The 22,279-nt window shown below is 39.3% G+C and overlaps 1 protein-coding gene across 1 annotated transcript in view; it reads right to left on the bottom strand.

The window, feature by feature from the left end:
• LOC144654112 (protocadherin Fat 4-like) overlaps nt 1-22,279 on the bottom strand; it is a 64,462-nt gene that overhangs the window by 23,671 nt on the left and 18,512 nt on the right. Inside the window, 10 exon segments of the mRNA XM_078514217.1 lie at nt 165-1,463; nt 1,815-2,234; nt 2,584-2,733; nt 3,504-3,612; nt 3,938-4,134; nt 4,838-5,037; nt 19,558-19,711; nt 20,555-20,674; nt 21,296-21,573; nt 21,989-22,208. Of these exon segments, the coding sequence (XP_078370343.1) occupies nt 165-1,463; nt 1,815-2,234; nt 2,584-2,733; nt 3,504-3,612; nt 3,938-4,134; nt 4,838-5,037; nt 19,558-19,711; nt 20,555-20,674; nt 21,296-21,573; nt 21,989-22,208 (3,147 nt within the window).

The following is a 22,279-nucleotide window of genomic DNA, read 5'->3' as shown; positions in this document are numbered from 1 at the left end:
TTTCACAGTTCTCTATTTACTCTGATTTGGTCTGCCCAAATGGGACGCGTGTGCGTGACCGCGCTTCCTTGCTGCCCCACCCCTTCTTGGGTTCCCCCCTTTTTTTCTGGTTTTGTACAGTGCAGTGGAAGATTTCTCTATAAAAGCAAAAACTTCTTGCTTACCGTCATTCCATTCGGAGCATCGTTTACATCAATTACTTGAATGGTGAACGATTGTGTTCGAGACAGTTGAGGTTTCCCGTCGTCCTTTGCTGTTATGCTCACGGTCCACTGAGCGCTGTTCTCGTAATCGAGTGCACGCGTGGTGACAAGAGCATTATTTTGTATTTGGAAAGGTTGGTTTGGATCAGAGGACGAAATTGAGAAAGAAAACGTTTGAACCTGGGTGTTGAGATTATCTGGGTCGGTGGCGTTGAGTTGTGCGACGATTGTTCCACTTTTCATATTTTCTTGAACTTTGTTGTTTGAAAGTATAATACTAGTAGGTTTTTCGTTGATGTCTTGAACAAGAATCACGAATGTCTCTTCCACTGCGAGACCGCCTGTATCGCGACAGAGGACTTTCACGCTGAAAGAGCTTGCTTCTTCGTAATTGACGCCCGCACTACCAACGGTCAGCTGGTTGTTACTTATTCCTGCCTTTCCATTGGCTGAATCCGTTAGACTGCACACGTGACTTTGTCGTCTGTCAGGGTCACTGACGGTCAATTGACCAATCACTGTTCCGGATGGTTTATTTTCTTGGATGCTGCGATTGGATAACGTTATCTTAGTTGGTTTCTCGTTGACATTTTGGAGGTTAATAGCTAGAGATATCTGCACGGACTTCGGTGGATTTCCGTTATCAGTAGACTTCACAGTAATTTGGTAGCTCGCAGTCGTCTCGAAGTCAAGATTAGCGTTTTTGGAGGCAAACAGCTTATCTCCTCTAATCTCGAAATTTCCTCCAGGATTGCTAATCAAGGTGTAATTATAACTCTGCCCTTGGTCTTCGTCCTCAGTTAGCAGAGTATCAATCTGAACGTTTTTGCTGTTTTCAGGAATCGAAGCTGAAGCACTACCATCCAAAGTAACATTTGTGGGAGGATCGTTCACGTCAATCACCGTCACATTAAACATCTCCGTGTGGAAAAGCCCTTTGTCGTCGATCACGCGGACGATGATATCCAAACTCGACGCATCTTCGTAGTTTATATCACCGCTGACCACTAAATCTGTAGTACATCGGGTCCCGGTCGAGGCAACATTCTCACAAGAAATGTTCGACTGAAGAGAAAATTTGCCAGCTGCATCGTCGTCTAGGCTAAAAGTTAGATTCTGCACAGCATCAGTGTCTGTGGCTGTTAGAGCACCCACCCTAGTACCAGGCTTAGAATTTTCCTGCACACTCTTCGGATAAAGGACGATAGAGACTGGGGCTTCGTTGACATCCATCACGACAATAGAAAAGTTCTTGGTCATCTAAGGAAAAGAAACGAACAAGGTTTTTTTATCTTTTCACAAATTTCATCGTCCAGGCTAGAAGTGGTCGTATACAATGAGCAATTTCTTACACTCGTTCTACTCCAAGTTTTAGTGACTTTGCGGCTCAAAAAATAGTTCAAAATCTCAATGCCTACCAAAAAACTCTTCGTTTTGTCACATGAGCTTAAATTTGAATTTTAGTGAAAAAATATCCATTTTATTATTTGCTAAAAATAAATAGCATAGTCAGAAAGCTAAGCGTCAAATTAACACACCAGTAACTATACCAACCTTTTTCACAAAAATCCGGGGTATTTCACGCAATAATCATTTTGATCACTCACTTACCGATAGCGCTGGCTGTCCATCATCGGTCACCTTGGCAACGACATAATGCACTTTGCTGGTTTCATAGTCTGTGGACTTTGCCTTATAAAGACTCCCCTTACTGTCCAATGCAAATCTGCCACTGTCGTCATCAACCAATGAAAAGTTGAGTTTTTGACCATTGTCCTCATCTGTGGCGGAAAGATTGCCGACCACGGTATTCAATGGCGCGTTCTCAGTCACCTTGTAATTGGACAGTTTCAGACTACGTGGTTGATCATTGACGTCATTTAAAATGATGTTAAATGATGCATTGATCGATTGGGATGGAGAACCGCTGTCCACACTGCGGACTTTTATGGTGTAAGAGGATACACTTTCGTAGTTGAGTAAGCACTGGGAACCACCGTTCAATAAGCAATTCTTGTTGGACGTAGCGACCTATAAAATCAGAAGAAACAGGCTATTAAGGGTAATTCGGTAATGATTCTAAGAATCGGTCGATCACAAATGTTCACCGATGCCCTCGCTTTACCTTAATTTCTGTAGATCCCTAAACGGGATGCTAATCCATCGCAGGTTCCCCTTTCCCCAGTATTTTGACAGGTCGCCCTTATAGTATGCTAATACCTATTCATACTCCTCTTATGTAAAAAGAGGTACTAGATGACCCCGGCCAGCGCTTGAACACGACTTTTGGATCTGAAGTACGTGAGGCCAACGGATGAACAATGAGAGAACTGCGCATCCCCAAACCCGGATATTTACTGAACCCGTTTACTTAGCTCACCTTCAGTAAGTTGCCTTGAATTTTGAACCTTCCTCCTGCGCCGTCCAACATACTGTAACTGTACGTCTGTCCTTTATCTGGGTCAGCGGTACTGAGCATGCCCACTACTGTGTCTACGTCACTGTTCTCGTTGACGGTGTTGCTTGACAACTAACAAAACAAAAGAAACAATTGCTGATGAGTATTAATAGATTTTGTTATGCTCCAATAATACTGCTTTTTATTCCGATACTTTTTACTTCTGATTTAGTGATTTAGCTACGGAGAAATTAACATTAATACCAAGAATAGCTGTGATTAAGTCATACTCTAGCCTGCCAATCGCACCCGCTCTCTAACGTCACATGTGTTGATAGAACATGTGTTGTAACCTTAAAAAGATGCATAAGTCAGGGAAACAGACTCCGAAACAGACTTTTTCATAAAACAGTAAATCACAGCCACAAAGAGGGAAAAGCTCACTGGAGACAGAGTTCTCTATTTAACGCCATCGTACTGAAATTGTCGTCCTTTAATATGTCCTTTTGTACGAGTCTGTCTGTTAAAGGGCATGAGACTGTCCCTTTAAGATTACCAAGATTTAGTGCTTATTAAATTATAAAAAAAAAAAAAAAAAAAAAGATTTAGTGCTTCTGAAAATCCAATGAAGGTGATAGTTGCCTCGCCTTGCCAAAATGTACTGTACTTGGTGTGGATACGGACCGGTAGGAAACAAGTGGCCTGAAACTGGAAAACGTCGGGTCGACGTTTTCACGTTTGACAGTGTTAGTTGAAGAAAATCACTTAAAACCATTGATCACAATTTGGTCACATCTTGGAGAATAAATTATACCCTATCTTTTTTCGTTCAAAGGTTATTGAACAATTCTAGCATAGAAAAAAAAGGACTTCTCATGATGCTGCCCCTTTCATGTTGTTACCTGTATCGATGTAGGTTTCTCATTCACGTCTGTCACAGCTATTGTGAATGTTTTCTCAAGTTTCATTGGTGGACTGCCGTTGTCTGTGCTTCTTATGACGAGTGAAAATCTGCAAAATAAAACCAAACAAACATTTATTTGCAATAATAAAAAGTAGTTCTAAGTTTGTCTGCCGGATCTAACTATATAACTACAGACTACTTTCATTCCCCATCAACTACACAGCGGTCAAATGGTCGGCGTGTTTGCACTTCCCGCCGAAATTGATGGCACGCGTGCGGTTCCCGCCAAAACAAAATGCACCAGCTTTGTCACCTCGACAACCTACTAAAAATGTCCATAAATGCAACTGAGAGTTTTCGCAGCAGTGAAGTAACTATATCACATGCAAAAATGGCCCAGACTTTCTTTGACATCATTAATAAAATACTTACTTGTTTGGTGAGGATTCAAAATCAAAGGCGGTCAGGGTGAACAGATCAGCGCCACGCAGCTCAAACTTGCCACTTCCTCCACTGACAATGCTATAGCTGTGCTGGTCTTTACTGTTCGGATCCACAGAAGAAAATGTTCCAACTTTGGTGCCACGTGGTTTGTTTTCTGGAATGCTTGCTGAACCTGAGAGAGTAATCTGCAAAAAGGACAAGCCTTCTTAGATATTCTTATAAATGATAAACATGACTCTACTTCTTTGGAAATTTGAGTCTGCGCCATGTACGTAACATTATTATTACACAAAAAACGTGAAAGCGACCGCTTTCTAGCATCCTCTTTATATGTCTTACATTCCATTTTCAGAGCGCGTTTTAGTGCATATTTCATTGGTGTTATAAACTTTAACCCGACAGTTTTTCGATTTTTCGACTCTTAACGCCTTTAAATTACTGATCTCCGTTTGAACATCTGGCTGCTAAAAGGGGTTATCTAAACTTAACGCCACAGGTAATTGACCGCGTCATATCGAATCCAGATTGTACCACGACCCACATTAAACAAAAGGCGCGACTTTCAAGTTTAGCATGGTAGAGGTACATTGATTCATGTTTTGTTTACATATGCTGTGAACGATAGAGTTCCATAATATAATAAGTTTAAATTGTCAATATTCAATGTTTGTTGATTGCTAGCCTACAAACTGTGTGAGACATCAGAGGTGTTGATCCTCGAAGCTACACTTGTGTTCCATACATTTCTTTAAATTGCAATCATGAGAATTTGGTGTTAATACTACACCATATCTCCTCAGTTGATGATTTTCGTTATTCTCCTCACTAATCAGCATAGAACGCAATTATATTGTAAGGAGAAGAAAGATTTTCATCACAAGCACTAACCTGCGTGGGTGGATCATTGTTACGTCGGCAATATGACGTAGCATATGACGACCATTGTCCTGATGTCTGACACGTGATCGTGGACGCTCCTTTTATGGAGTAATCCTTTGGACATCCCAACGAGCATGTTACAGGATACGTTGTCTTGCCTCCTGGACACGTGACAATAGCATGCTTGCACGTGCTCCCGAGCGAAGTGCCTGTAAAAAAGAAAGGCTTTTTTTTAACTCCTAACACGCCTCCTACTTCATATAAACATTAAACACAATAAAAATATTTTCATCCAGTTAAAAACGAATAGCATTTTGTTTATTTCTTAAAAAATTGGTAGAAGCGGTGATTGCTTTAGAAAATGACCGAGTCTGGGTAAAAACCTATGTCAAATTAAATTTTTAGTACTCCTTTATAAGAACTAAATTAAGTAGTGGATCTTGTAGCATTTAACAGTTGTGATCAGCATGAAACATGCCCCACTTAAAGAAATTTAATTATTTTTTATTAAAATTTAATGCCTTCAAACAATGCAAAATAATTTCAATAAATTGTTTTACCAGATGAATGGTTTTTAAAGCAAACAGTTTGCATTGTGAACAAATTTTGAACTTTTTCCTGCCAGGTGAAGGTTTGTCATTGACCTGTTTATCCTGTTTTACAAAGCTTTAGTATCTGTATACAATTACGATACCTAAATAAGAAATCCTTTACAAAGGTAGGTCAAATTTTCCTTGGTTCAGAAATAATTGATTTTGTAAATTATTTTCAAAACATTGCAACCTGCAGAAATTGCCAGCTGGTACATTTAGTGTGCTGTAAGTTTCCTGTAAGTTATTTTCCATACGGATTCAGGCTGTTTTAAGAATTCTTCCTTACGTTTAAAGTAGACATGTTTTAGTAATGCCGCATAATTTTTGGTGGTTGAAGTTGAATACTGAATACACTGCTATCATCAAAGAAAAGTCATTATTCGACTCATTATTAATTTTTCATGTTTCTGTAACAAGTATTTATTATCCCTGTGTTAAACACATTATCTCTTTACAATTTGAAACCCTCAGCATTCAATATATATTAACTACACCGCTTCCACCCCCAAAGTGTTTCACTCTAACCTTAAACTCAGCATAAGAATCTACGGGATTTTTTTCAGTAATAATGTCAAGACTATTTTCCAGTTGAATATGCAAAGGAAGTAGATATTTCAAATAGAACACTATAACTTAAAAAATTAAGTTGCTTGTAGAGGACGGCTAAGAAATGTACAAAGACTCATAACGCACGTTCAGGGCCATTGTAGATTTGTAGTCAGCTATAAATAAAACCTGGTTTGGCGACGTCCTCGATGAGGTTGAAACGATTTTGAATACTGAAGACTATAATTTTATTTGAGATACAAGGTATAATAAAACATCAAAGTAATGACTGTCTAGGAGAGACTGAAACAATAGGATCCTCAAACTCATTGTTTCCTTTGGACCACTCGTTCAATACACGTGAAGTAGGAAACCCCCTAATTGCTTGTCACCATAGCAACGACTCTATTTGCAGGGTGGCGACAAATATAAGAGTAAGCCAGACAGATATCTACGCCTTTTAACGGTATCGAAGCGCAGATGGACGCTTTAAAGAGAAAGAGAAAAATGTTGGTGATAATTCTCTTTTATGTTGCAAGTGTCGCAGCACAATGCACAGAGGACGAAAGCTGTGAAGAAATTCGCTTTCCAAAAAACGAAGCTGGCGTTTCGGAGAATTCTGTTCTAGAGGGCCACCATCTCTCGGAACACACCTCATCCAACCATCATGGCTGCTTTACAAGATGCATTAACAACTGTCAGTGTCTATCGTTCAACTTTAAGAGCGATAGCGGAGCAGATCCAAACTGTCAACTCAACGAGGCTGCTTCGTACACAAATCCCGAATCCATCAAACAGAAGACTGACTGGACGTATGTTGAGATGGCTCGGAAATACCTTACTAAGGTAAATAACGAATTCGTTTTTTTTTTCCAAAAGTAAGTAAACGTGCAAATATTTTGGAAGATATTTCAACTCAAACAATTTTCTTTTTTGCACGGTAAAAAGATGATTGCATGTTTCTTGCAGACCCTGAGATAACGGAGAAAACGTTTCGCTCCGAAATGTTTTTGGAGGTCATTCAGCACAAAAAGATTTTAAAAATCTTGAAAACCAATATTCTGAACAGAACAGCAATGTCCAAAATGTTGGTGTTTTTTAAGAAAACATTGTCTCTATACCTTTTCATAAAGTTTTTCGCTTCACTTGGAATGAATTTGGTTACTGCAACATAAATTTTTAATTGGGGAAAAAATTAAATGATACTTGTAACTTTTGGCGATGGCTAATTTTTTGGACTAAAATTTAACAGAACTAAATTTCGTAAGGCAACTGCTACTGTGTTAAACAAGAACATTGAGAAGCTTGAGAAGCTTAAAATCGGGCGCTTTGCCTTGAAAGGCAGGGGTCAGTACAGCAGAAACCACGAAGCAGTTACTTAAGTTAAGCACTCAGTCCGACTGTGTTTGTGTAAGTCACAGGGCTTGCATGAGCTGTATTAGTGTGCATAATATAATATCTAGAACGTTGTCGAGATTGCATTATTACTTAAAGACATGATGGTTTCAATTTATAAATGTATCTCACACAATACAAATAAACGATTGAAGTAGACGAATAGACAATGTAAAGTTTTAAGACTTAGCAAAGTGCAGTGTATTGGTAATACTGTAAGGTGCGGTTTCACCTGAAGGTCGTGTGCTTTTCGGTATTTTCCAGGCATTGCACTTTGATGGGACAGTACTACAACTGTTTACCGGGGAACTACTATTGTCAAGAAAATGATCACAACTTGTTGATGAATGATTGAACATTTGTTTCATACCATTACTGTAATAGCAATTGATGAAGGCTTTTAGTCCTGAACCAAAGTATAAGGACTGGGAAATACTGAAACCCATTATCAGCCACCTTAAACGGAAATATCTTGTTGGTGTTTCAAGGAATCCAAGGAAACTTCACTCATCCCATGTATCTATGTATTGCGGTATTTTGTAATTTTTTGAGTGATTTTTGGGGATGTTTGGCAGGTGATAGTTTTTTTAAAAGAATTAGTAAAATTTAGACAACTAAGAAATATTGAAAATTTAATGTGAATTTAACATTGGAATTTGAAGTTAGAAATTGGCAGACGGACACCAAACAGCCCCGTGACATCCTGGAGTGTTTTTGCATGGGGGTCAACTGTGTGATGATGTTTCCATTTTTTTCTTCAATCCCCACTGATAAAGAACTGTTGTTGGTGTTATGTTGGTGTTATCACATGTCAAGCCTTTAACAAGGTATGAAAGAACACAAGGATTTAAATTATTCTGGTGCTCAATTTTTGCGTAACTAAAATTAATGTTACTCAAATTCCTGATGGATTCTGTCTTAAACTGTTACGAGCTTAGTATTTCCAAATTATTGCATGTCAATGTAAGGCAAGACAAGACATGCCTTGGTTCTTATGTAATTCTCTTAAAAACACATAAGATATTGACTATAATTTTGTCTGTGCTATGGCAATTCACAGTGGGGTGGTCTTGATGTGTCTTTAACTTGTAGACTGGACTGGACTAGTAAAACGCGGACTAGTAAAACGCGGACTTGTAAAACGCCTCTAGACACTTCGAATTCCTTGGCCACAATCATCTTACGGCTCTCTTCAATACATAATGTCTCAAAAAAACAGTAACCTCAGAAAGAAGTCAGAAGCAAATAAGGTCGAAAGACCGAATTTGAACATATAACGGCAAATGTTCTAATGTCACGAACGTAGGAGTCGTGTAGGCCCGTCACCTTTATTTACCACATACTGCCCCCAAATTAAAACAGTACCCTCAGAAAGAAGTCAGAAGCAAACAAGGTCGAAAGACCGAGTTTAAACATTTAACGGCAAATATTCTAATGTCACGAACGTAGGAGTCGTGTAGGCCCGTCACCTTTATTTACGATTGACTGTTGATTTCTGGACGGGCCCCGTTCTACCTCGTGCGAGCAATAAAAACGACTGCACTCAACAGACGTCAAGTAGTGGAAAGAAAGAAACATATGCACACAACTCATAGCATCAATCCCGTTGTTTTAGTAGGGGTTTGCAGAACGAACATGTGCTATACTGCAAAAACATCTCCACGCTAAAACAGACCATAGAGTGCTCAAAAAAGCTAGAAATATGCCGTCGAAGAAACACACAAGAGCTTCAAACACAAATTGTTTCGCTCGCTAAACCGTTTAGTTTTATTCGATTTACAAGCGCTTGTTTTACAAGTCCGCGCTCTACAAGTCCGTGCTTAACAAGCCCTCGTTTTACAAGTCCGCGTTTTACAAGTCCGCGTTTTACTAGTCCGCGTTTTACTAGTCCGCCTTTTACAAGTCCGCGTTTTACCTGAGTCCGCGTTTTACTAGTCCGCGTTTTACAAGTCCGCGTTTTACTAGTCCGCGTTATACTAGTCCGCGTTTTACAATTCCGCGTTTTACTAGTCCGCGTTTTACTAGTCCAGTCCAGTCCTCGAAATACAGTATGCCAAAACTCCCCGCCCTCTAAAGATAAGTCCTTGACGGTTCTTGTCGTTTTTCGGTGCCTATATATTCATCTTCGGCATCTTTCTCATCCACCTCTCGTTCTGTCCTGTGTCTGTCATCACACGAAAGAAAAGCTGATTCTCAAAAAATCTGCCACAAAAGGAAATTGACAAAAACAATATGAAAACCATATATCGAAAGTTTCTTATTCTAAAATTTTATCATACGTCTTAATTCAGAGCTACAAAGAAGTTCCTCCTTTTGAGTTATTGATACTGTCCTTACAGTACCTCTTTCCACTAGCGAAATTTTACAAAATTCCTTCGCGGCGAAAAGGTAGCGCGAATCCAGAACAGACTCCAATCGAGAGTGGGTTAATTCTAGATTACTATTAATTAACTATTACAACATTCATTTTTAAAATAGTTTCCCAAGCCGACTAAGCTAACTAAACGTCGAGTGTATCTTTCAGTAAACAAAACATGCCGTTGTGACGCCGGAAATCCAGCTCACGCATACTATACCCCGTGACTCACGCAAACCTCCGACTTACGTGCTACTGCAGTCATTCCTTTCTAAACATTTTTTTTTTGACCACCACCGTACCTTTCTACCCAAAAAACTCATGAAACCGCCCGGTTTTAACCTGTTTTAACCTTTCAAAAATTAGAGCGTTCGAAACTAAATAAGATCCGTAATCACAAACAACATACAGCCGTTTACCAGCACTCTTTAAAACTCCTGAAACCCTTCAAAATCAGGCAAAATAAATCTTTGAAATAACCTTTATCAAAGTTTCTAATTTTTTATTCAGTTCTATAAAATGCCTTTCATACACTACTGTCAAACAAAAATTTCAATTTCCTCAAAGTTTCAAGACAAAAGAATAACAAATATTTCGTGCACAATGTAATTTGATTAAGCCAATATTATCACGTCTAAAAATACTTCAAGCAATTCAGTGAAAACCCGTTTTTTTTTTTCGTATCAACGAAAACCACTTTCGAATAATCAATACATGAAAATAACAATAAGATCAAAAGGAAGAAAGGAACCTTTCTAATTATTTGAAGACTTTCAAAGCCGTGATATTATGCATCCAATCCGCGATAAAATTTAATTACAACAAAATCCAAGTTCTCATTTTGAATTCCATTTTTTTCAGTTGATACCTTTATCCAACTTGTGAAAAATTCCATTCAAGTTCCTATTAATACTGTACATTCCCAATGTTTTGCTCAGGTCTTCAGAAGCGTCTTACTAACCAAATCTAAAATAATTCCAAAACATGCTGTACAAACATTCTACTCTTTGTGACAAACGACTTGACGACCAATTGTTCAGAAATGAAAATCGACACAGTTCTTGCTAAATAAAAAAAAAAGTTTTACGGCGGAGTCAGGCTCAAAAAATATACCGCAAGATCACACCCCCATTCATAGTCAGAAACCAGCAAACCATCTAGTTTGCTAAAAAAAAAAACACTGCGTGACATCAATGACGTTACCTTTTTCATTTACAAAAATAACTTTAACTTGTCAAAGTAAGTGCAATTTCACAATGGTGAATATCAGTACAGTATGGGGCCCAGTTCTCGGCCACTTTGTGTTTAACGCGTTTTTTCACACTCCAGTTGAATCAAAAGAAAAAGGTATTTCCTTCAAACGATAGACTGATTCATGTGCTTTAAGTATCTTGAGTTTGATCGTTCAATTCGATATAGAAAGCTCACACGTCGAGTTTACGCGGAGGTAGGTGAATTTGCATTCCCAAAAAAGTTGTTTGTTTACGGCTCCAAATTCATGGATGTAGTTAAATTCGTATTTTATCCAAAAGCCCCCACCATACGAGCTAATTTTTGGCATGTGAAACGTAGAATAATTCAGCTTTCTGCTTTAGTTAACTTTTCGTTGAACCGTTGTATTTTTTGGTCTTAATTTACTTCGAAATTTTTTCTTGCGACGTTTGCGTATTTGCCAGTTCTCGGCCACCCTGCTCGCTATCACAGCTTAGCGCTTGGTTTTTAATATAATTTCATCTGCTGCTGCCAGAATGAAAGAAATAAATGTTTTAAAAATAAAGTTCAATCTTATCTCTAAGTTTTGAGCTGACTCTTGTCTTGTCTATTATTTCTACAACACCTAAATCTTTCAAGACCTTTTCACTGCAAAATAAACCATCTAAATGCACGGGTCACACAATGCGGTTTTGCCAGAACCTGCACATAGGCAACTAGGCGCGTTAAAATCCTTCTTTTCTAAAGTAAAACAAAGCATCATAAAAATAATTTGGGATCGATATAGTATAAATAGGTTTACAGAGTGATTTTATGACTGTGAAAATTAATTGAGCATTTTTTACAGATAATTACGGACAAGCTTTTTAGTGGCCGAGAACTGGGCCAAGGTTGCCGAGAACTGGGCCCACAAATGGAGCTTTTATTTTTATTATTGCTCGGGCAAATTAATTTTTGACCGGTCGATAGCTTTACACCAAAAAGCTGAATAATGTAGCTAGCTCTGGGAGAAATTTCAAGTTCCTGCAGTTCTTCTGAGGTAAGAAATACAAGTTTACGTCAAAAGTGGCCGAGAACTGGGCCAAGGTGGCCGAGAACTGGGCCCACAAATGGAGCTTTTATTTTTATTATTGCTCGGGCAAATTAATTTTTGACCGGTCGATAGCTTTACACCAAAAAGCTGAATAATGTAGCTAGCTCTGGGAGAAATTTCAAGTTCCTGCGGTTCTTCTGAGGTAAGAAATACAAGTTTACGTCAAAAGTGGCCGAGAACTGGGCCAAGGTGGCCGAGAACTGGGCCCACAAATGGAGCTTTTATTTTTATTATTGCTCGGGCAAATTAATTTTTGACCGGTCGATAGCTTTACACCAAAAAGCTGAATAATGTAGCTAGCTCTGGGAGAAATTTTAAGTTCCTGCGATTCTTCTGAGGTAAGAAATACAAGTTTACGTCAAAAGTGGCCGAGAACTGGGCCCCATACTGTACTTTGCCCCGTAAGCTTTTTTCTCTGTCCTTCCGCCGAAGCAAAAAAACACAACCTGATTACACATTAACCCAAAAGTCGACCAAGTGTGCCTGCAACGATTTCCTGTCAAAACTAAAATGAAAACCATTGCGGTATGCGTCACCCGTAGCGGTTTTGTAGCAACCCCGAGCTATCCCCGTCTTTTTGGCCGCGCCAGGAGACTACGCTCTAGGACGACCAAAGGGTAAACCTTAAATCGGCCACGCCCGATTAATTAGCAAAAAAAGGAAAATTAGTAAAAGAATTCAAGAAGAGAGAGAATACCAAATGAAACATATCCACCATAAAATAACAAAAATTAGCGATTTTTTCTTTTTCATTCAATCGAGAACTGAAATCGCCATGACAACTTCACAACAAATTCATAAAATAAAGCAATATAAAACAAAGTATTTTTTCAGTTGTTGTGCAAATGACAAAGTTAGTGTAAACAATGTCACAAAAACAATGTCATCAAACAATGTCACAAATTTAAGTTTTCCCACGATTCCCCCTTCCTTTTGGACATTGGGACACATTTTGGAACAAAGTCCAGCATTTGTTTTGCTTTGGCTATTTGTATTTTCGCGCAAAACGAAACTACTGTTCCATTCGCCGCACGGAATACGCAGAACTTCAAACCGGCATTATAAGTTGAATGGAAAGCGCCTAGACTTTACAGTCAAAAGTAAGTGTTATTATATTTTTCTTTTAGCCTCCCTGGAAGAGTTGCTCAAGTGACTCGTGTCACAACGGATGCTGTCAATCATCTCCATGTGAACATGGTGGCACTTGTAGCGAAGTCTGCGTCGTCAGAGCCAGACGATTCAAGTGCGCATGTCCGCCTGGTTATACCGGCCACCGCTGTCAGAAAACACTGCGGTCATGCCACGACATCTTACTGTCCGGGCGTCACGAGAATGGTATTTACCAAATACGGAATGAGACAAACGGCACGCTGAGTGTTTATTGTGATTTTGATTCAGAACCGGGCGCCGCCTGGACCCTAGTGCAAAGCTACTCCCTTGAGAAAGGCCAAAGAGGCTCAGTGAATGACATATTCAGCGAAAAACCTCTGTTTAAAGATTTTCCCGTAAATGAAGATTCTCCTGATGACTGGTCGAGTTACCGCCTGTCACTGGCTGACATGAAGTTAATTCGTGCTCACTCCACGCACTGGAGAGCAACTTGTGAATTTCCTACAATTGGCATCGACTTCCGAGATTACTTTCGCGCGCTGCTCAACGATTATGACGGCATGAAAAAGCACTTCAATCCGAAATGCAAGCGTATCGAGTTCATTAATGTCCGAGGAAATCAGTGTATTGATTGCACTGCTATAACGATAACTGTTCCAGTGTCTGCACCTTTGTTGATGAGCTACAACCCATCGATGATTTCGTGTGACTTCGATGGCGAACCCAACGGCGGAATAAGTGGTGAAACCAATTTTGGTGATTATATAAATTCAAACCCAGCCTTTCGCTGCTCGGCAACAAGTGATTCCACCACCCAATACTGGTTTGGCAAAATGTGAGCGCCATGCAGCACAAAGAACGGACGCTCAGTGAAGGATTCTGAAACTTTCCAAACCTTCTGTAAACATCATTAAAGTGGATTTTAATCAAAACATATATATGTATCTCTGTGGGAACCCTAAGGGAGGGTTAGTAGTGAACAGAAATTAGTCGTAATTGAACAAGTCCTAGAGTCCATTTTCACATATATACAAATTGGCGCTCTGTAAGAAAGACGCGGTGCTAGATTGCGAGCCTGGGGACTGGGGATGAGTCGAAGCGTTTTAAATGTTTTGGTTTCAATCACCTTTCACTTTTTCCAATACATACAAAAATTGTAATCATCACAACAATATTGTATCAGTTAAGAGAAAATCAACCGGCCTACTTCACCTGCAGGGCAGGCGGGTTTTCGCGGTTCGAGGTTTAGCGCGTGGAGGAGTGTGAAGCGCACGTTATCGCGCGTGGTTCACGCTTTTAAAACACGCGTCGAAACCTGAACTCTTGTATATAAGCAACTGTTCTGAAGGAATTTGCTGCAAAAGTATGTCGTTTTGAGAAAATTTAACACTTTCATACTGTAATATAGATGAATTAATGCTAGAGATTGTAAAATCGCTCGAAGTTTACTGTTATTTGGTGAAGTTTATAGGCAAAAAAGTGATTTTCACAAAGTTATGCATCGATGTTTTCAGAATTTGTCAGTTTAATTTTTTGCTACTTTATTTATCACGAATAATAACAACTCATGTAAGCTGCTTGAAGATTTGCATCAATAAAAGTCAGATAAAATGAAGTGCACATTGTGTACTCTTGAGAGTATTTGTATTCCCTCACGGTTTTATCGAGATTACTTCGTCACAGACCTTTTTTCGCATGTTCGACAGACTTCTGGAAATTGTCATATTGACTTGCAGCTAAAATAATTGCCCAGGTAAAGGTAAATGAAAATCTTTATTATTCTTCCGCATCGTCGAACGTTATGAGCAACGGTTTTTCATAATAAGTAGAACTTAGAGATCTCTTGATATCTGATTTAAAATATTCTCATTGCAAAGGAATTATTGACCCTGAAGGAAAAAGAAAATGAAAGATCCACAGACGATTATACAAAACACAACATGATGCTTATGAGTGTCACAGCAAGTGCGATAAATTTATTACATATGCAGGAAATTGTTTTTTCAATAATAATGCCAGGACCATTATCCAGTTGAATATGTAAAGGAAGTATTTATTTTCAAACAGCAACATTACGATAACTGAAATGCAGTTGTTGTAAAGAACGGCATGAAATGTACAAAGATTAATAACGCACGTGCGGAGTCTTTTTTCTGCTAATGAAACCTTTTGTTTTGAGCCTTTTTTTCTCGATGGGGTTGATAATTTTGAATAAAACTAAAATTATTTAAAAAAATGCGGGGCATAACAAAACATTAAAATAATGAATGTGCCGAAGAAAAACTGTTTCTTTCCCCTGACTGATTTGCGTAGCGTAGCGGGAAATCCCCTAATTACTTGTCACCATAGCAATGACTCTATTTGCAGGGTGTGGACTACTAATATAAGAGTAAGCAAGACAAACATCTACGCCTTTTAAACAGTATCGACGCGCAGATGGGCGCTTTAAAGGGACAGAGAAAAATGTTGGTGATAACTCTATTTTATGTTGCAAGTGTCGCAGCACAATGCACAGAGGACGATGGCTGTGAAGAAATTCGCTTTCCAAAAGACGAAGCTGGCGTTAAGGAGAATTCTGTTCTAGAAGGCCACTTTCTCTCAGAACACACCTCATCCAACCATAATGGCTGCTTTACAAGATGCATTAACAACTGTCAGTGTCTGTCGTTTAACTTTAAGAGCGATAACGGAGTAAATCCAAACTGTCAACTTAACGAGGCTGCATCATACACAAATCCCGAATCCATCAAACAGAAGAACGACTGGACGTATGTTGAGATGGCTCGGAGATACCTTACAAAGGTAAATATCGATTTCATTTTTTTCAAGAGTAAGTAAAAGTGTAGATGTTTTTTGAAGATATTTAAACTCAAACAATTTTCTTTTTTGCACGGTAAAAAGATGATTGCATATTTCTTGCAGACCCCGAGATAAAGGAGAAAATCAGTTTAGCTCCGAAATGTTATTGAAGTTCTTTAAGCGCAAAAAGAATTTAAACTTTGAAAAGCAATATTTCTTAACAGCACAGCAATGTCTAAAGTGTATGTTGTTTCTTAACTTTGTCCTTCTCTTTTCTTTTCATAAAGTTTTTTCGGAGTTTACTTGGAAATATTTGGTTACTGCAACATAAATTTTTAATTGGCAAAAAAACTAAATGATACATGCAACTTTAGCTATTTTTTTGGACTAAAATCAGAAAACATAAATTTTTAATTGGCAAAAAAAAAAAAAAAAAAAAAAAATGATACATGTAACTTTAGCTAACTTTTTGGACTAAAATCAGAAAACATAGACTGAATTTCCTAAGGCGACCACAACTGTGTAAAATTTGCAACAAAATAAGGGAAAACTAGTAAAACAATTCAAGAAGAGAGAAAATATTAAACATAAAACATATTCAACAAAAAAGAATTGAACATTTTCTTCGTACACCAGCGATGTTTTCTTCTTCTTTCAATCGAAAACTTAAATCGTCATGACAACTTCACAACAAATACATATAACAAAGCAACAAAAACAAAGACCATTTATCAGTTGTTGTGCAAATGACAAAAGGAGTAGAAAACAAATGTTGTGTACATGTGTGAAAATCAAAACTTAGTTTTTGTACATTGGCGATGTTTTCTTTTTCTTTCAATCGAGAACTTTAATCGTCATGCCAACTTTAAAACAAATACATAAAATTAGCAACATAAAACAAAGACTATTTATCAGTTGTTGGCAAATTACAAAGTTATTGTAAACAAATGTTGTGTTTGTAAAACAAAATCATTAGCTCGCAGCATCAAACAATGCCACATGTACAAATTTAAGTTTTCCCACGATTCCCGCTTTATTTTGGGACATTGGGGCACATTTTGGGACACAGTCCGGCATTTGTTTTGCTTTGGCTATTTTATATTTTCGCGCGAAACGAAAATACTGTACCATTTGCCGCACGGAATACACAGAACTTCAAACCGGCATTTTTTGTCATTTTTTTAATACAGTCAAAAGTAAGTGTTATTTTATTTTTCTTTTAGCCTCCCTGGAAAAGTTGTTCAAGTGACTCGTGTCACAACGGTTGCTGTCAATCATCTCCATGTGAACATGGTGGCACTTGTTGCGAAGTGTGTGACGTCAGAGCCAGACGATTCATGTGCGCATGCCCGCCTGGTTATACCGGCCACCGCTGTCAGAAAACACTGCGGTCATGTCACGACATCTTACTGTCCGGGCGTCACGAGAATGGAATTTACCAAATACGGAATGAGACAAACAGCACGCTGAATGTTTATTGTGATTTTGATTCGGAGCCGGGCGCCGCCTGGACCCTAGTGCAAAGCTACTCCCTTGAAAAAGGCCGAAAGACCTCAGAAAAAGACATATTCAGCGAAAAACCTCTGTTTGTCGATTTTCCCGTAAATGAAGCTTCTCCTGATGACTGGTCGAGTTACCGTCTGTCACTGGCTGACATGAAGTTAATTCGTGCTCAATCCACGCACTGGAGAGCAACTTGTGAATTTCCAACAATGGCCATCGACTTCCGAGATTACTTTCGCGCGCTGCTCCACGATTATGACGTCATGGAAGATCCGACCGGTCCGTTCAGTTGCAAGCGTTACGAGTTCATTAATGTCCGAGGAAATCAGTGTATTGACTGCACTGCTTTAACGGTGACTCATCCAACAATTGCACCTGTAATGTCAAGCTACAATCCATCGCAGCTTCCGTGTGACTTCGATGGCCAACCTAACGGCGGAATATATGGTGAAAGCAATTTTGGTGATTATACAGAACCAAACCCAGCCTTTCGTTGCTCGGCAACAAACGATTCCACAACCCAATACTGGTTTGGTAAAATGTGAGCGCAATGCACCGTAAAGAACGGACACTGAAGCAAACTGAGACATTTAAAACCTTTTGTAAACACCATTGAACTGGATTTTAATCAAAACATATATATGTATCTCTGTCGGCACTCTAAGGGAGGGTTAGTATTGAGCTGAAATAAGTAGTTATTGAACAAGTCCTAAAGGCCACTTACACTATATACAAAATTGGCGCTCTGCAAGAAAGCAGCGTTGCAAGATTGCGAGCTTGGGGAATAGGGTTGTCGTTGAAGTCTTCCAAGCGTTTTGGCTCCAGTCACTTTTTCTATTATTTACAAAAATTGTAATTATCACAAAAAATATTGTATAAGTTAAGAGAAAATCAACCGGCCTAATTCACCTGCAGGGCAGGCGGGTTTTCGCGGTTCGAGGTTGGTGGAGGAGTGTGAAGTGCGCGTTATAGCGCGTGATTCACACTAAATTAACGCGCGTCGAACTCAACTATTGTACACAAGCAACTGTTCTGAAGGAAATATGCTATAAAAGTATAACGTATTTCCAAAATTTAACACTTTGATACTGTAATATAAATTAATTGATGTCAGAAATTGTAAAGTCGCTCTTTTTAATTCGAGGTTATTTGGTGGGGTAAGTAAACATAAGATTTTCACAAAGTCAGCAACGGAGTTTTCAAAATCCGTGAATAATTAACGATGAAAGCGTTAATTTTTGCTATTTCATGTATCACGAATAAAAACAATTCATGTAAGCTGTTTGAAGATTTACATCAATAAATGTCACATAAAAAAGAAGTGCTTATTACTGCACGTTGTGTATTATTGAGTATTTGTTTTCCCGACATTATTTCTTCGTCACATACATTTTTCACATCTTCGGCAGACTATTGCTTACCTCATCGTCTTTTTCAAAGCATTGTAACGAGACAGTCGCAACAAAGATAAAGATTATCGAGACATAAATGAAGAGAAGATCCTCGCAGTTATGAACACAACTTAAGCAGTTGCGAGAATAAAGCCTGAAAAAATCAGGCTTGCCGGGACAGATTTCGAACCCTGACCTCTGCGATACCCGTGCAGCGCTCTAACCAATTGAGCTAACAACCCAACTGAGAGCTGGTCATTAAATTGGTTCGTAATATACCCGGGAAAGATGAAGATGAAATAATGAATATATGAAATCATATATTTGAACTGCGGATGAAGAATAAATGAAGAGAAGATCCTCGCAGTTATGAACACAACTTAAGCAGTTGCGAGAATAAAGCCTGAAAAAATCAGGCTTGCCGGGACTCGAATCCTGACCTCTGCGATACCGGTGCAGCGCTCTAACCAATTGAGCTAACAAGCCAGCTGGAAAGCGTTAATTTTTGCAGCAACCTCGTTCCCAGGGTCTCTCTCTCTCTTTTGGGCAGGGAGAGAGAGACCCTGGGAACGAGAAACAGAATTTTGAACGACAAACAGAATTTTGTGTGCGAGCACCGCTTGGCGTGAAAGCGCACGATTTGTGCGTTTGTAAAAGAAAGAAAGAAGGTTTGAAAATTTGTCACATTCTACGATGATTCTCGCAGTTTTGCTGTTGATTTTTTTACTAACCTGGAGCACAGTATGTCGGTTTCGGCATTCTGCAGTCTTTAGCGATGCACTTCTTCTTGTCTAAAGCCAGGTAGTACCCTGCATTGCAAGAACACACGCCATTGGAGCACTTGTGCTGACAGCCATTGTTAGCAGTTCCACACTGAGATGTTTGCTTTAAAGAAAAATCATCAGAATTACTCTTTTACTTAATCGTTAGGACGCGATATTGTAGTCATGCCAGCAGACCCAATACGGACAAAACCCAGGGTCGGGTTGCAGCTCTCACAAAGTCTTTCATGAAAGGCTCGCTACCCTTCAAGAACAATAAAACAAAAAACAGGAACAATACCCCAAGCCCCCAACACAATAGAAACTGCTACACCAACCTCGTTCCCAGGGTCTCTCTCTCTCCCTGCCCAAAAGAGAGAGAGAGACCCTGGGAACGAGGTTGCTGCTATACTAGAGGACCAGTAAAATTACCAGCACAAGAGAGCTGTTACACTTTTTCTGTAAAAAGTGCTTGTTATTGTATATTCAGCAAATAAAGAACAACGTTTTGAGAAACACAAATGGCATGTTTAGTTCCGCCATGATGTCGAGCTTCCATTCTCGTACCTCAAGTCTTCGTCCCTTCTGCGCAGGCTTGAAGAAACGAAGACCCTGGGTACGAGGATGTCGAGCTTCCCACATGGTCCTGTTCCATTCATGCGCACTACCCTTATAGGTACGCAAAGCGTATATACAATATCCCTCTTATCTTGATAAGTTTGTTTGTACTTTAGGGCGTGCTTGTTCAAAGCAGGATTAAGGTAATGCAGGATACTTTGAATTTTGATGCTAGTGAACTTGCAGTGGAGCTGGTTACATTTTCTGTCCTTTTGTTTTTATTTCGACTTATCGCAAACTCCAAAATATATATTGCCAATGAAATATATTTTAACAAAAGAGAATTTATTAAAAAACTTCGATGATATTCTAGTGCTTTTCTCTCGAGAAATTAGTGAATTGTTCTTACCTTAAGAGTGGGACAATCTTTGCCTTGACATCTTTTCGAAATTTTCACTGTTCTTGTTCGTTGCTTTGATCCAACAGCACATTTTTCATTGCAAACTCCCCACGAACCCCATGAGTTAACCTAAAACACAAGCACAGGATAAAGTATACCTTAAGTAATCATAAAACACTGTTTCCACCTCATTATATCTTGTTTTTGTTATTTTCAGCTTCTCTGTTGCACAGTTTTGTTTGGTCTGAGAGAATTCTGTCAAAATTTAGCTTGGTAGCATACTTTTACGCCTAGTTGTTTGTTTGAGGTGTCTCAAAACAGCTCCTTTGGGGGACGCCACCTTTCTTTTCATTTGGCTCTTTGCTGGACTTTTCACACGGATCAGTGAAAATTTGGGCAATTTGCGGCTCATCCTCTGTGTAAAAACCCGTGAAACTCACCAGTGGCGTAAAGCAAAGAACGAACAATGCAACAAAGAACCTCAAAACAATACAGAACAGGAAAACAATAGTTCTAAAACAAAGAAGAAATGTTACAGGTTTTTACACCGAGGTAAACCCCAATTTGCTGGTTTTGGAGTTAAGTTTGCCAAGATATATATATTTCCGGTAAAATTGTTATTGTCATAAAAGAGAAAACCTACAAATCAGTACAACCTTAGTTTTGCGCGATCCAAATTTCATCTAGACAAGCCAAAATCAATATTCAATCGAAATCAAACACAGAATTGTTTTTTTATTACAGTCTTACCACGCAATCTCTGTTGTCCCTGTAATCAGTACACTGCTTGCCTTCTGACCTATGCCCGCATGCTTTCCCGCGGCATAACGCTGGCGTAACAATAGTGCGTGTTCGTGTGGTCCTTCCGCTCCCACAGCCAGTGCTGCAGATTGACCAGGAAGTCCAAGTGGACATGACACAATCTCTGTTGTTGTACTGTGAACAAGACGTTGTTTGTTTCAGTGCTGGACAGGCTTTGCCATTGCAGTAAGGCTGAGTGGTAATTCTTCGTGTTTTTGTCTTTGAACCTGAAAAACGAGAATATGTTATGTTAATATGCAATATAAGTTCTTTGGGCTCGTCACGCAGTCTGGGGAGGGAGGATTGCGTGACCAGCCAAAAGAAAGTCTATTTCCCCCTTAGTGTTGCGTGACGAACCAAATGACGTGACGTGACGGTTGCAAAGACAACCACCAGTGCAGAAAACAAGAAACCAGTCTCGTGCTAATTGACTCATACCGCAGTCGTTATTGATGTTCAGCGGAGTTTATATGAACCGTGATGCGGACTAAAAAGTCTAATTTTCAAGCTGGCGTGACAGCTTTTTTGGCATAAGAAATAACAACCGGAATTTGCTAGCCGCTTTCACAAGGTCAGCGAGATAGCAGCCTATTTTCTACTGAGTGCGAGGGGTGGTGTTCTCAGACAAAATGTCTCACATACCTGTGCCACATGTGGTAGAGCAAGCGCTCCATGCAGTCCACGAGGATGTCACACAATCCACAGGACAACAGCTATGAGTGCACGAGCGCGTTTGCCGGCTTGCTGGGCACGGTGAGCTGCAGTAGGGCTGGGTCACCACTGTGCGTGTTCGATACTGACTGCCCGCACCACACTTGCCATTGTTCGCTGCACACGAGCTCCACGAGCCCCACGAATTCATCTGAGAAAAGCGACACATTGTTCATTTCGTTCATGCATTGTTACTGGCGATCGACAAGGGGGATGTTAGTG

This window comes from Oculina patagonica, chromosome 1 (assembly GCF_052425735.1).
Source record: "Oculina patagonica isolate OP01 chromosome 1, crgOcupat, whole genome shotgun sequence".
Taxonomy (NCBI): domain Eukaryota; kingdom Metazoa; phylum Cnidaria; class Anthozoa; order Scleractinia; family Oculinidae; genus Oculina; species Oculina patagonica.
The sequence above is the reverse complement of the archived record's forward strand: the minus strand, read 5'-3'. Positions and strand labels throughout refer to the sequence as shown.